The sequence below is a fragment of the Microtus ochrogaster genome, chromosome 7, assembly GCF_000317375.1.
Source record: "Microtus ochrogaster isolate Prairie Vole_2 chromosome 7, MicOch1.0, whole genome shotgun sequence".
Lineage (NCBI taxonomy): Eukaryota > Metazoa > Chordata > Mammalia > Rodentia > Cricetidae > Microtus > Microtus ochrogaster.
In genome coordinates, this window is record NC_022014.1 from 59,836,072 (window position 1) to 59,851,635 (window position 15,564).

At 41.5% G+C, this 15,564-nt stretch overlaps 1 protein-coding gene across 6 annotated transcripts in view; it reads right to left on the minus strand.

The window, feature by feature from the left end:
• Positions 1-15,564, minus strand: part of Bptf (bromodomain PHD finger transcription factor) — a 106,288-nt gene that overhangs the window by 58,582 nt on the left and 32,142 nt on the right. For 4 of the 6 annotated variants that reach the window (XM_013347519.2, XM_005350427.3, XM_013347515.2 and 1 more), the window contains exons 3-6: positions 11,489-11,712; positions 7,637-7,846; positions 6,921-7,109; positions 884-1,069 (exon numbers count right to left, since the gene is read on the minus strand). In XM_013347519.2, the coding sequence (XP_013202973.1) occupies positions 884-1,069; positions 6,921-7,109; positions 7,637-7,846; positions 11,489-11,712 (809 nt within the window). The remainder of the gene's footprint in view (positions 1-883; positions 1,070-6,920; positions 7,110-7,636; positions 7,847-11,488; positions 11,713-15,564) is intronic. The other 2 variants (XM_026780479.1, XM_026780481.1) reach the window with 2 other exon arrangements.

The window sequence follows — 15,564 nt, forward strand, 5'->3', positions numbered from 1 at the left end:
AATTCTAAAACTTATAAAAAATATTAAAATTCTCTAGAAAAAGCAAGCAAAAACAGGAATCAACAAAACACAGAATATTAAACACATAAAAAGAAGCAACCACATTCATAAGCGGAAATAAGCAATTTTTCCATTAAATACATTCTTACCACTGTCAAAAAAGATAAATGGTGTTAAATTTAGATGTGCAAATAGGGAAACATACAAGTATGGAAATTAGTAGGTTTGTCCTTCTGGGTGATGAACTAAGCAGTAGCCTCTATTATCTGTAAAGGGTACCTACCATTTGACCAGTCAGTCATTTCATTCAGTTTCCTACACTGCCAGAAACACTTGCAGAACACAGAGACACGTGTGGAGACGGGTAGAAAGCACCACCATGGTGACGGCCAAACACCACGCAGCAGCTAAGAACAATGCATTTGACTCTAACCTGAGGAGTCCCTACCATGTGTCACTATGTGAGAAAGTGAAGAAAAAAAAACAACCCATACACACACACAAAAAAAAAAAACAAGATGCAGATTAACACATGCAGAATGATCCAATTAATATATTAAAAAAAAAGAAAAAAGAAAACCAAAAAAAATTTGTAAGCATACAGATATGAAAGAAATGAAAAATACAAAAAACTGATGGTGCTTATACTTCAGGAGAATGAAAAGGTTTCTACTTTTCTCCTCTTGTAGGATTTTTTTGTAAAGCAAAAACAGTGAGCTCATGTTAATGGGGGGGAAAAAAACAAAAACAAAAGCACAACAAGAGACACCAATTCTTTCCAAACCACTAAAACTTTTATTTAAAAAATTGAAAATCTTTAAAGAAAAAAAAAAAAACAAAACACAAAAACACCTCTCCCCTGAGTGGCTGAGTGTGCTCTTACCTATCTCTTCCTGAGCAGAGACAGGTGTGTGGGAGTCGCTCTCCCCAGCGCCAGGGTCATCAGCTGCCTTAGCAGAGTCGCTCTGGGAAGAGCTGAGTTCACTGCTGCTACTGCTCTCCAGATTAGGCTGGATGGAGGTAGTGGTAGCACTAGTGTTACTGCTGTCACATGTCTTGTTAGAGTCTTCTAGAAAAATAAAATATCTGATTTTTACATTGAAAAAAATCACAACAAAATCTAAATGTCAGAAAAGCACTTAATGGTTGTAGGACTTCACCACGATGCTGACAGTAGAAAGCAAAGCTGACCATGGAGGAATGTGGTATCCTCTGAGTGAGAGGAAGTTGGTAAGCACTGCCCCCATACAAGTCCTATAAAAGCTTTCCGACCACTGATAAACAGTCTCTCTATCATCATCCAGCACAAGCAGATAACTCCCAACAGTCCAGAGTCAAAGAAAAAGCAGCCAACACAACAACCACCAAACACAACTCAGGGCACATCAGATAGGAAGAAGTGGTTTTGCAGAGAAAAACACTCAAAGCAAGAAGCTTATATTCTCACTTTTCAAGAATTTTCAAAGATCTCATTTACAAATAGAATTGAAGAGGATTCTTTCTTTACCTGTAAGGTTTTCTAAGTGTGGTTACCTTTCCTGGGTAATTCCACAGCATCACTAGCAGTTTAGTTCCTAACCAATACAGGAATTAGTACCAGGAAAAAATGAACGCCATGGGAGTTCAGAAACTAAGTCTGTTTGCATTTGCCAACAACAAGGTACTCTATCACTAAGTAAAAACAACTGACATTAGGTCACACCAACTACATGAAATATAGTTACAAATGAGGAAAGGCATTAGATCTCTGACTGCACCCAATATGAGGTTACGATAGCATATAGAATTGAGAATACAGGAATAATCACAAAGGAATGAAAGTTGCCTTTAAACATGTGGAAATATGACCACTTCATTCAAGCCAAGAGAATGCAAACTGAAACTACAGGGAAAGGTAGGCCCTGTGCTCACACCTGTAAATCCCTAGGCTGAGACAGGAAGATTGTATGAGCGTGAGGCTAATTGAGGCTCAAACAAACAACTAAACAGAACAGAAAAGGCAGTCAGGAGGTGGTGTCACAGGCCTTTAATTCCAGCACTTAGGGAGGCAGAGGCAGGCAGATAGATCTCTGTGAGTTTGAGGCCAGCCTGGCCTATAGAGTGAGTTTCAGGACAGCAAGAGTTACACAGAGAGACCTGTCTCAACAACCCCCTACAAAACAAACAAACAAACAAACAAACAAACAAACAAAAAAACCCAACCCAAAACCATAACAGAAAAGAGCCATACAGAAATAATGTCAGTACATCACAACTGATACTTGCGAATTCTAGACACTGAACCCAGATGCACACAGTAAATAAAAATAATGCTGTCTTTCAAACTAACACCACCCAACTTCCGAGTCTAGCCTTCCTTCATCTGAGCCACAGGAAATATTACAGATCTCTGACTACACCATAGGATGGTTACTAAGGCATCTGTCTACTTTATATTCGGATCCTTTGTTTTTTTGGCTACATCTGTTACTTTTCCTTTTACTGAACTCCCTAAAAGTGATACTGCTCTCTGTTGGGATGTTACATAAAGGTAAATCTTGAAAATGGTTGCATGTGGGCTGGAGAGATGGCTCAGTGGTTAAGAGCATTGCCTGCTCTTCCTAAAGGTCCTGAGTTCAATTCCTGGCAACCATATGGTGGCTCACAACCATCTGTAATGAGATCTGGTGCCCTCTTCTGGCCTGCAGGCATATACGCAGACAGAATATTGTATACAAAATAAATAAATAGATAGATAGATAGATAAGATAGATAGATAGATAGATAGATAGATAGATAGATAGATAGATAATCTCAAAAAAAAAAAAGAGAAAATGGTTGCATGTCTAGATTTTAAATCTTCTTATTAAGGCCTGGAAAGATGGCTTGGCTCATAAAGGCGCTTTCTGTCAAGCCAGACCATGTGAGTCCCATCCCCAGGAACCACATGGTAGACTGGTAAACAAACTTTCACAAGTCATACTATGCTGTTCCCTGAGCTCTACCAACATGCTTTGGCACACCTTAGCCCACAGTAAATAAATAAATGTTCATGTCACAACGTTTCTGCTCTAGGGGCTGCAGATACAGCTCAGAGGCTTGGAGCACTCAGTGCTCTTGCAGAGGACCTGACTCTAGTTCCCAGCACCTACATCAGCTGGCTCACAACTGCCTCTAACTCTGGCTCCAGAGGATGTGATCCCTCTTCTGGTCTCTATGGGCACCTGCACTCACATCAACTCTCACTCATTCAAAAGAAAAACTTCAAGCCAGGTGGCACACCTTTAATCCCAGCACTTGGGAGGCAGAAGCAGGTGGATCTCTGTGAGTTCGAGGTCAGACTTGTCTACAAGAGCTAGTTCCAGGAAAGGCTCCAAAGCTACAGAGAAATCCTGTCTCGGAAAAACAAAAACAAAAAAACCCAAAAAACTTCAAAAAAACAACAACTTTTCTACTATAGAAAGTAAATGCCAATCCGAAGGTAGTATAGCTTGGAAATATTATTAAATATAATGCACATTTCAAAATAATTAAGATACTAATTCAAAAGAAAATATAAAATTTGGATGCTCCTGGTAAAAATGAACTGAAAAAACCTGAGAGGCTGAGGGTAACTGAGCACTTGCCTAGCATGCTAAGCTATGGGGCTCGATCCCTGGTACCACAAACAAGTCAGAAAGTCACTCTCAAAGCAAACAGCTGCAAATAATTTTAAACAACTTACAATGGAGGAGGAAAGAGACTTGCATTAAAACAATACAATTTAAAATTTTGACTTAACTGTCTTATGTTGTACCCAACAACAAATGTGTGTGTTTTCATCAAGCACAAATCAGACATTTATCAACGTCAAACTCACACTGGGGATATAACTCAGTGCTTGTCTCTTGACCACAGGCTCTGAGTCCCACACCCATCACCACCCAAAAAGAATTAACTGCAGTCATGCAGAGGGAAACTGAAGTCATGAGAGCAAGCACAGGAGGGCATCACAGCCTTGACTTTCAGAAGCTGGGCCATCCAAGATGAAAAAAGCAAAGAAAAGAAAGCAAAGAAATAAGAAAGATCAGAGGCTAATTAGTCAGAGGAAAGCGTGTGCATGCAGCCAGTTCTCTCCTTTATTTTACTTCAGTTCTGGAGAATGAACTCACATGGTCAGCTTTACCCAGCAAGAGCTATGGAACCATCTTCGCCTGCCAACATGATCTCTGAACTACTTTCTCACTGGTCTGGGACTCTCTGAGTAGGCTAGACTCCCTGGCCAGTCTTCCCAGCACTGAGATTATCTGTTATCATGCCTGACTTTAAAGATTCTGGGGCATGAACTCAGGTCCTTTCAATGCCTGAACTATCTCTCCAGCTCAAGGTGACTACCATTGGTAAAGTGTATTTATTATTAGTGGGGAGGGAGCAGGCACGTATATAGCGCAGGACACATGTTGAGTTCAGGTGACAACTGTCAGGAGCTGGTTATTGCTTTCTACCATACGTTCCTGGTAAGTGCTTTTACACACACTGACCATCTCACCACCTCATCCACTGACCAGAGGGGGCATCAACAGTGACAACAGAGGCTGGTTGGGGGCTTCACAAAGCACACAGCACCCTCCCAAGAACAGTAACACAATTACTTGCTGAACAAGAAAGAACAGAGAGAAGCAGAAGGCACAGGAGACAGCAGCGCGCCCTCCCTGGAGGCCAGAGCGCACTCCCAGGTCTACTGCTACCCAGCAGGATGCAGTCATCAAGGACTCCACTCTACTTTGTCATGTATTCCCATCAGACTACAGAGTCTGAAACTTACTGTAATATCAACTACTTGGTACAAGTACAAAATAAAGGCTGACAAGATGGCTCAAAAGGTAAAGGTGATTGCTGCCAAGCCTGGCAAACTGTGTTCAATCCCCAGGAAGGAGAAACTGTCTCCATCAGGTTGTCCTTGGATCTGTGTATCTGCCATTACATGAGCATGCGGCACGCATGTGCACGTGTTCATCCACATTTGCCCACACAAAATAAATAAATAAATGTAAAATAATCTAAAACAGCACACAAAGACTAGAATCAACCAAATTTGGTTTAAAAACATACCAGTTATATTAAACCTGAAGCCCTAGTACAACTAAGATTTACATTATAATTAAAAAGTAACAAGCGGGCTGGAGAGATGGCTCAGAGGTTAAGAGCACTGGCTATTCTTCCAGAGGTCCTGAGTTCAATTCCCAGCAACCACATGGTGGCTCACAACCATCTGTAATGAGATCTGGCGCCCTCTTCTGGCCTGCAGGCATACATGCAGACAGAACACTGCATACAAAATAAATAAATAAATAAATAAATAAATAAATAAATAAATAAATAAATAGAGCTTTAAAATGAATTTTTTTTAAAAAAGTAACAAGCATGGAAGTTGTTTTTCCCACATTACTTCAGCAATAGTACTCAATATTTAAAACTTTTAACCCTGAATATGTGGAAATGAGAATAAAACTGACGAAAACCTAGAAGTACTTAGCTATTGAAACAAATTATAAACCTGTGTTCCTTCAGCTCCTAAGGAAACACTCCTGGGAAACGCCACTTTTCTCACTGACAGCTCTATTTTCTAAACAGTTCTAATTTTAAGAAAGTTCTTAATAGTCAATCAGAATATTCCCTTCTAGTTTCTACTTTGATGACGTCACATTTCAGAAAGCCTGATCCTTACTGGCTCCCCAGTTCAGTGCCCCAAATATTGCAGGAATATTAGTTTTTCAACTGCCAAACTGTATAATGTTCTGGGTTTAAATGATTTTTTTTTTAACTTTTTGTGTTTTGATGCAGGGTCTCACTTCATTAACCCCAACTAGCCCTGAGTGCCTGCCTGCTTGCCTGCCTCACTAGCCCTGAGACTACAGACTGCACACCACACACCCAGGCAGCTCTGCTTCACTGGCATATAGGTTCCAGATTTCCCACATCTTAATGAGCCCAGTCCCCCTATTATCAACTGTGTCAGATGCTCTGCTGACAGCTGGGGTTCACGTGGAGCCTGTACACAACCTAAGCTTTCATTGGGGTTTTCAACTAGCTGCCAAAATCTTTCACAATCCAATCAAAAATCTGGAGGCTCTTAAAGGGGTGGATGGCACTGACTTATGGGCAGAAGACCTAGAACGCACACCTTTTAAACAGCAGTGTGTCAACACAGCCGGCACATCCCAGCACAACTAACACAAAGCAATACTTTCATAGTCACAGAAAAGGACCTCTAAGGATTTCTTCCAACTATGACATTTTTTTGTGATATTATTGATACTTACTTTTTGATTTTAATCATCTGACTTATATATGTGAGTATATACACATGCACACACACATATACACACACACGCTGTAATAAAAACACCTTTGGATTTCTTGAAAAAGCAAAAAGGTCATAATTATACATTCTCAGTATGATAACTTACTCCAATGAAGTTTAAAAAGGTTAAAGTTAAAATTACTGGTTAGCATATCAATGCACCTTGCAGAAATGTTGGTGATAATGGATTCTCTGGTAATATTATGATCTGACATGTAGCACTACATGAGCACATGCAAACAGAAAATTAATGTGTTAGTATATACAGAGCCAGAAGGGCCATGTCACTCAACAAGGAAACAGACATTACTATGTAAGTAACTCAAATCAAATCTCGGCCAGGATGGTCTGGTGACCAGGCATATAATTCCATTTAAGAAATACAAGCATGGGGACTAAGAGGGAGTTCCAGGCACTAACTGCAAGACCATCTGCCAAACATCAATGTTAGGTGACAGTTTAGCAATCAGGAATGGCACTGTGAGCAAGCGGCATGGATGAATGCAGACTTTCAGGTTCTAGGTGACATGCAGCTTTTACTGCAAAGGGAAGGGTTCCCCCCCCCATTACAGAGGCATTGGTACACTGCCCTCTGTACCTGGCACATCCGGGGGGAGCTCAGATGCCACCTTCTTCTCTGTCATGTTGCTGCTATCATGGGTTTCTGAGAGACAGCCCTCGGGGCTCCTCCCTTCACAGGGACTAGTCTCTTCTGAAGAAGCATTAGCTGTGTTGTCGCCAAGATTTGCTGGCACAGAGTTACCTCTATCCCCAACTTCTGTTGGCTCTACAGCAAAATGCACAACAAAACTTTAAAGATATGCTTTAAAATTGCTTTGGGACAAGTGGCCACATTCAGTCAACTATGAAAAATCATCAATCACCAAAAAACCTGCTTCTCTTTGATGGCCGTTTTAAAGCAGTTCAGACTCTGGGATAGCTTTGCAAATGAGCCATCCAAAGACAAAGATATTAAAATATTAAGGAGGTTTTAGAGTTAATTTTTTAAGAACACATTTTTTAATCACATACCAAAGTATATTCTGGTATAAAAATAGTTATTTTTTCATCAACAAATTTCAAGGGATGCCAACTTCTTAGGGAATATTTATAACATTATAGCAAATCCATCAGTACATAAAACTCATTCCAATGGTTGTAATATCACAAAGGAGAGACTCTCTTAAATATCTTTAGAAATCAAAAATAGCTGTCTGCTCTAAAAATTTCCATTTCCATTTTCCAAGTAAAATTGGAGGTTTCAAACAAATGGCATTAATAAAATATTTCTTTTAAACCAAGTAATTCTTTTACCCTCAGGTTTTCCTTGCCCAGGCTCTTCACCCAAGGCTTTGTTGTCACTGTCCTTCTCCAGGGACTGGTCTTCCAAGTCCTCCCTGTTCTTCTCGGCATCTCTGGAACTGTCACTCTCGACCTCATTCTTGTCTTTTTCTGTTTCTTCTGGGCTCTGATCACAGTCAATATCTTCCCCTCTTTTGATTCTTAATGAGTCCAAAATTTCTTCTATAATGAAAAATAGATGTAATTGTTTTCTTCTCGTAGTCAAATTTACTAACAAATGACACTTAGGAATTTTAATGTTTGTTAGGCTTGGTGGTGCACACCTTTAATCCAAGCACTCAGGGTTCAAATGTAGGTAGATCGAGTACAAAGCCAGCTTGATCTATTCAGCATGTTCCAGGTTAGGACAGCCAGGGCTACATAGTGAGAACTTGATTTAAAAAAAAATAAAGTTTACTGTTTAATATTTTTAAGTCTTTAAACCAGTTAGAAGACCTGAGCTTGAAACCCCAGCCTCCACATAAAGCTGGGGGCAATAGCTCACTTTGAGGGTGTGAAGGAAATACCTGCAGCTTGTTGGCTACTCAGCCTAGGAAATCAGCGAGCACCAGGCTCAAAGAGATTGTGTCTCAAATAATAAAGAGCTGGAGAGATACAGCTCAATGACTAAAGCACTTGCTGCTCTTGCAGAGGACCCAAGTTCAGGTCCTAGCACTAGTGTCAATCAAGAGGCTCAGACCAGCCTGTACCTCTAGCTCTACTCTGGTCTCCTGGGATGCCCACACATAAATAATATTTTTAAGAAGATCTTTAAGGTTACATATGGTGGTGCACACCTTTAATTTCTGGACTCAGGAGGGAGAGGTAAGTGAATCTCTAAAAGTTTGAGGGTAGCTTGATCTATACACTGAGTTCCAGGACAGCCAGGGCTACACAGTGAGACCCAGCCTTTAAAAAAAAAAAAAAAAAAATTGTGAGGGGACAAAATAAAACAACCCACATTTACAAAGCTCAATTAGAGCAGGGCACCTCATTTTTAGAAAATAAATCCTAGAATCCTACCTATAAAATTAACTTTCTTTGTAAAGATGAGATGGCAAAGGCAGAAGACAGTGAAGCACACCTCTAACCCAGGTGTATCTGGACTACATGGCAATATTCGGCCTCAGAGAAAACAATCTGACTCTTAAAACTGAGACCTGGGGGGCTGGAGAGATGGCTCAGTGGTTAGGAGCACTGGCAGTTCTTCCAGAAGATCAGGTTTAATTCCTAGCTCAGAAGAGTTCCTCAGGATCTGACACCTTCACACCAATGCACATAAAGTTAAATAAACTATTTTAAAACAAACAAACAAACAAAAAACAAAGTCTACAACAAGAGCTAGTTCTAGGACAGGCTCCAAAGCTACAGGGAAATCCTGTCCCGAAAAACAAAAACAAAACAACAACAACAACAACAAAAAACAAAGTGAGACTTGATGTCCATCAGTGTCACAACGCCCCACCATGAGACAGACTCAGGCTACGCAGCACAGTGCAATGAGGAAAGCAGACCTGGAAACAGTGTGGAGCTGAGGTGACTGCTCCCTGAGACTAAGCAGGCTTCCTGGATCTGCAGACCCTGCCTCCTCCAGGGTAAAACGAGCAGAAAGGCCCACATGGAAACACTTTCTAACTCAGTGAGGGTGACACCATGGCACAGCACCAGCATAAGGAAAATCAGTGTGGACACATGGACACTAGACAGACTCACTGGGTTATGGTAAATGCATCCTCTGAGATGAATTATTATGAGTCCCAGGCTATCTGATGTTTACAATCCTGCTGCCTCAGCATCCCGAGTAGCTACGATATGCTATCACATCCACCAAGTTAAGTACCTTTTCTTGTTAGTTTGTCTGTTTGGTTGCTTGAGGCAAATGTTATGAGGCTCAGACTGGACACAAATTCAGTACGTCTGAGGTTGGCCTTGAACTTTTTTTTTAAATTCATTTTAGAGGTGATGGTGCATGCCTTTGGGATGCAGAGGCAGGTGGATCTCTAAATTTGAGGCCAGTTTCATCTATAGAGCATGTTCAGGACAGCCAGGGATGCACAAAGAAAGCCTGCCTCGAAAAAACAGCAACAACAAAAATTTATTCATTTTGCTTTATGTGTGTCTGTGTTTTGCCTGCATGTATGTATGTATACCACATGTACTTGGTGCCCTCAGAGGTCAGAAGAAGGCATCAGAACTGCAGTTGTGAATGACTGTGAACCACCATGAGGATTCTGGAACTGAACCTGGGTCCTCTGCAACAACAACAGGCACTCCTAAGGGGTCCAGCCCCTGGTTTGACCTCCTCCCACCTTTACCCACTAAATGCTAGAATTGCAGGCATATGCCATCACTCCACTCTCTAACTTCCAACATTCAAAAATTTCCAGGTGTCCTCTATTCTTCCTGCCCATGCTGTATATATAACCGACCATCTGTCTTAGGAATCTTGTTTCCTTTTTTCCCCTAAGAGACAGAGTCTCACTATGCAATTCTGACAGTCATGGAACTCACTCTGTAGACCAGGATAGTCTTGAACTAACAAAGATTTACTTGCCTCTGTATCCCAAGTGCCGGAATTAAGGCGTGTGTCACTATACCCAAATCTTAGTTCTTTTTATGATTAGAAAATGTTTAGAAGCCATACAATCTGGGTCCTCTAACAACAGGAAATGTCTGCACCTAATAAATATACATATGATTCCAGTATCTACCCATATGTAGGTGGGCGTGTCTTGGGTTCACTGCACCACTACTTCTATGCTTATTTTGTAATTTCTCAGTGAGAAACTGGCTACATTCTTCACAGAGAACCCAGTGGTTGGTTAAGGATGGCCACGGCAAAGCAGTTTCAGAATTACTAAACCGAATTCTCCTGGGAAACAAGCTCCCAACTGCAGTGCAAAGTTTACAAACACAAACAAATGCTCCTCTGGGGTCCACAGTACTTGTTTTTATCTCCTTCCTTCAGTGTTCCCCACCTTCATTTTGTTCTTATTTTTTTAAATATTTATTTATTTATTATGTATACAATATTCTGTCTGTGTGTATGTCTGCAGGCCAGAAGAGGACACCAGACCTCATTACAGATGGTTGTGAGCCACCATGTGGTTGCTGGGATTTGAACTCAGGACCTTTGGAAGAGCAAGCAGTGCTCTTAACCACTGAGCCATCTCTCCAGCCCTTGTTCTTATTTCTTAAACTATAGTTACTGAGACCATTTTCCACAACTAGAAAATCTCTTCAAGGGACTGACAGTGAACCTCAGTAATAGAGTATGTTTCTAGCCTATGATCCCTAGCACTAACAAGATAAAACAACTCAGTATAGTTGTCTAAAAAATTATATACTGAGAGCTGAGGACACAGAAACAGGAAGTACATCCATTTGATTTTGTGTGTGGGTGAGAGTTGTTCTATAAAGTTGTCTGTAGTGTGGAAGGAATAGAGTGGTACAAATGATAGGAAAGGTGGAACACCCCCACAGTTCCAATATTCTGACAGCTGAAGCAGGAGGATCATGAGTTCAAGGCCAATCTGGGCTATATAATGAATTGAACCCGGACTGAGTTACAAACAAGAAACAATTGATTTGTGGGGATAGGATGTACAATCGGCGACCAAGGCAAGAAACAAAACACTAAAATATACAGCACCTTAAACTGTGTTAGCATGTATAGGAACACTGTAGGAAAAAAAAAACATTATCGAGTCAAAGCAAAGCATATGTAAGTCAGACATCTTTACATGTGTTCTAAGTTTCAGAATATTTTACATAAGATCTTATCTCAAATTTAACAACAAAAATCAAGGAAGAAGGCCCCCTCACCATTAGCTGCCGCTAGAAAGGACTTGTTGCTGCCCCGGGCTTTGTTGGTCAGGTCTTCCGTTATGTCCATGTGCTGGTGCATTTCTTCTCGCGTCTCTTCTAGAATTTTGCACAGTTCTGCTTCCCAGTAGTCTTTGTCTAGACAGTCTATTAATTCTGCAAGCTGGACCTTTGTACTGTAGTACCAAACTTTCTTTTCCTTTTCATTTTCTGTGTCTTCTTCTCTGTTGTGAAATCAGCGAGGGGAAAGCATTAGACACAACAGCGCTTACCAACTAACATCTACCCAGCAAGTTCAACTGTGTAACGTGAAGGCCAAATGCTGAAGCTCCATCTCTCGTTTTATCTAAACAGTCTCTAATTACTTGGATTTCTGAGCTCTCACTCCTTGGAACAAACAACTTTCAGTATTAGTGAGTAGAGTGGTCACTTACAAACACGGACATGTGACAGAAACATGACTTTAGCATTCAGAGCCATGCTCCGAGGGTTTGGAAAGAACCACCCAGACCTCGGGCAACTCGACTGCAGCAGCCTGCTGAAAATCCCAACCTGGGTCTTCAGAAGTCTCAAAGATTGCAAAACCACCAGAGAGAGCACATTCACACTGTTACTGGCCATTCTGTCAACTTCCTCAAGCAAGCCACACAATACTGAGCGGATTCCTAACAACTAACAAACATGTGGACTCTATTCTGGTCTCTACATAATTACCCCTTAACAACAAACTCATGGCTTCAGACAGACGTTTTGGTTTTTTCTTTTTGTTTTTTCGAGACAGGGTTTCTCTGTGTAGTTCTTGCTGTTTAGGAACTTGCTCTGTGAACCAAGTTGGCCTTGAACTCAGAGATAGGCCTGCCTCTGCCTCCTGGGAGCTAGGATTAAAGGGGTGTACAAGTACTTTTAAGTAAGTTTTTACCTATAATGAAATTACTCAAACCTGTAGTAATTCCATCAATTAGCTCTGAGGCTGTCTGCCAGCAGTGTGTGAAATGTATCTAACATCTCCTCTGCACCAAGCCTTCAAACCACTCAGCTTTGATACTTTTACTCCACTCTCTTCTCAGGCCACGCAAGCTCAAATACCTCCCCACTCCTCATCCTCACTCCCTTGGACATGTCTCCAGGAGAATAATCTGTTAACACCTCTCTAAAAACGGGGTGCTGGCAAATATCTTTTATTCTGCTCATCAAAAATACATAATATTCACACTGACTTAGCTTTTTTTCTCCTGGAAGCAGAATAAATTAATTACAAACATAGCAGTGAAATGCTATAACATGAACTGCCGATATTGTCAAAGCCAAGGTGTCTGTTACCATGGATGCTCTGGGGTCTGACAGTTTATCTAACCAAACCTGCGTCCTCACTACCTCTTCCCCTATAAATACGCTGATCTGCTATGAGTCTATCTGTCCCTCCAAGGCCAGTAAGTTCCCCCAGGTCACTAGGACTTGTCTGGCTACCCCAGGGTGTTCACTGTTCAGTGTCCCCACCACTTCACAAGGTGACAGAAGAAGACAGGGTGGGAAGAAAAAAAATCCTGCCTAAGTAAAACCGTGAGCAAATATATATATATATATATATATATATACATATATATACACATATATATTATATATATATATTTTTCAGGCGTGTTTTACAGCTTGACTTTTTCCTGGACTACACAGTAAGTGGGACTGACTTCCGAAGCTCAACAGTAAGTCTGAAGGTGATTCACGGGTTAGTTTCAAGTTTCTTCTCTCAACAAATCCATAGAAGAGTAAGAAACTCTGCTGAATTCTGGCCCAAGTTCAAGTCCACCTAAAATCTCAGAGTGACCCTGTTTGGAAAATGTATTCACCTATAGGTTTTGAGATAAAAATCACCCTAGACTCTAGTGACTAGTGACTCTTCAAGAGGAAAGGAGGTGATGCAGACAACGGACAGTGGAGAGTGACAGGTCTGCCCAAGGTTAGAGAGGCACAAGGCAGTCTCTAAGAGCCTTCAGAAGGAGCCAGATCTGGATTCCCAGGTTTCAGGCTTTGGGATGCAGGCCCCCGGGCACTCAATAAGGCCTATTGATAGTGTTTGTGTACAGCAGCTCCAGCAGATGCCCAAACCCTAGTACCAGGAAGTAGAGTGCTACTGGAAGACACCCGAAAATACGAGGCTTCAGAGCTGACTACCGGGAAGAGCTAAAGAAGTCTTGGGCTTGACAGAAAAAAGGAAGTACCACCTGGGGCTGGAAGCTGGGAATGCTGAGAAAGGATTCTCATTCTCAGAGCGTGGTTGACACCTTGAGATCTGACCTCTGGCCTTCAGAACTGATTCCAATCCCACTAGAGTTGTCACAGTGATCCTCTTCAAACAGGACCAGCACCCTCCAGTCAGACCATCTAGAATCTCATCCTGACTTGACCACAAGCTGTGTGATCTGAAGTAAGAACAACAGTTCTTATAACAACACCCTCGGCTGGAAAGATGGCTCACAATTAAAGAGCATTCTATCTTTGCAGAGGGTCTGAGCTGGGCTCCCAGCACCCATGTTGGATGGCTCACAACTGCCCAGCTCCAGGCATCCAGACACCTCTGGTCTCTATGGGCACCTGCAGCCACAAACACAAAACCTTAAAATAATAAAAAATAAGAGGCTGGAGAGATGGCTCAGGGTCAAAAGCACTGACTGCTTTTGCAGGGAACCCCAGTTCCATCTCCAGCATTCACATGGTGGCTCGCAATCACCTGCAACTCCGGTTCTAGAGGATTCGACACCCTCTTCGGATCTCCGCAGGCATCAAGCACACACAAAGTGCACTTTCACAAATCTAGGCAAAGCACCCGTACACATAAAATAATGAGGTCCTTAAAAATAATACATAAGGGACTGGAGAAATGGCTCAGTGCACTGACTGCTCTTCCAGAGGACCCGAGTTCAATTCCCAGCACCCACATGGCAGCTCACAACTGTCTGTAATTACAGTTCCAGGGAACCTAACATCATGGCAAAACACCTATACCCATGAAAATAAAAAATAAATTAAGAACAAAAAAATTGCTTCAGTTGGGTGTGATGAGAATAATATATAAAATAATACAAAACAGCTCTCATAAAAAAAAAAAAGCTGGGTGGAGGCTTACGCTTTTGATCTCAGCGCTTGGGAGGTAGAGGCAGAAGCAGGCAGATCTCTGCGAGTACAAAGCCAGCCTGGTCTATAGAGCAATTTCCAGGACAGTTAGTGTTACACAGAGAAACAACTGTGTCCAAAAACAAACAACAATAAAAAGGATCAGTTCTAGGTAATCTTCAGCCTTATACATAATTCAAAGCCAGCCTTTATTACCAGAGACACTATCTCAAAGGGGCTGGGAGTACTTCACCACCGGGAGGTGATGGTGGACAAGCAGATCTCTGAGTATGAGACCAGTCTGGTCTACAGAGTGAGATCCAGGGTGCCAAGGCTACACAACAGAGAAACCCTATCTCAAAAACAAACAAACAGAAGACTACTTCAGCTAATAAGCAGGAACAGAATTGGGAGGAGGTCAGGAGAGTTCCCGAGGGTCTAGTCTGGACATGGCATCCGCTGGTGGACATTCATACAGAACTGCTCTCACTGCATGCCTCACTAACCTATACAATTTACATATTTTAATGCTCACTAAGTAAATTCAATGATGAGAAAACTTTTATGAATGGCTGAAACTACAATTAAAATGCTGCTCACTAACAGGCTTTGTTTCAGAGAACTTCATCTACTGTGAGCATCAGCGCCTCTCAGATTCAACATTTTAAACTTCTGGGCTTCCAGGGAAAAAACATATACCTAAGCTCCACTTACAGTAAACTGACTGAATAGTTTCATAGTTCTGAACCTTCCCAACCTTCTACATACATTCTGCCACAAGGGACACTTAACCTGACAGCATTTTAATAGTACTTTGATAAATGACGCAAAAATCTTCTAGATTTACTTCTAATTATTGCCACAAACATCTAGTATCACTATAACTTTTTTTTTTGGTTTTTTAGACAGGGTTTCTCTGTGGTTTTGGAGCCTGTCCTGGAACTAGCTCTTGTAGACCAGGCTGG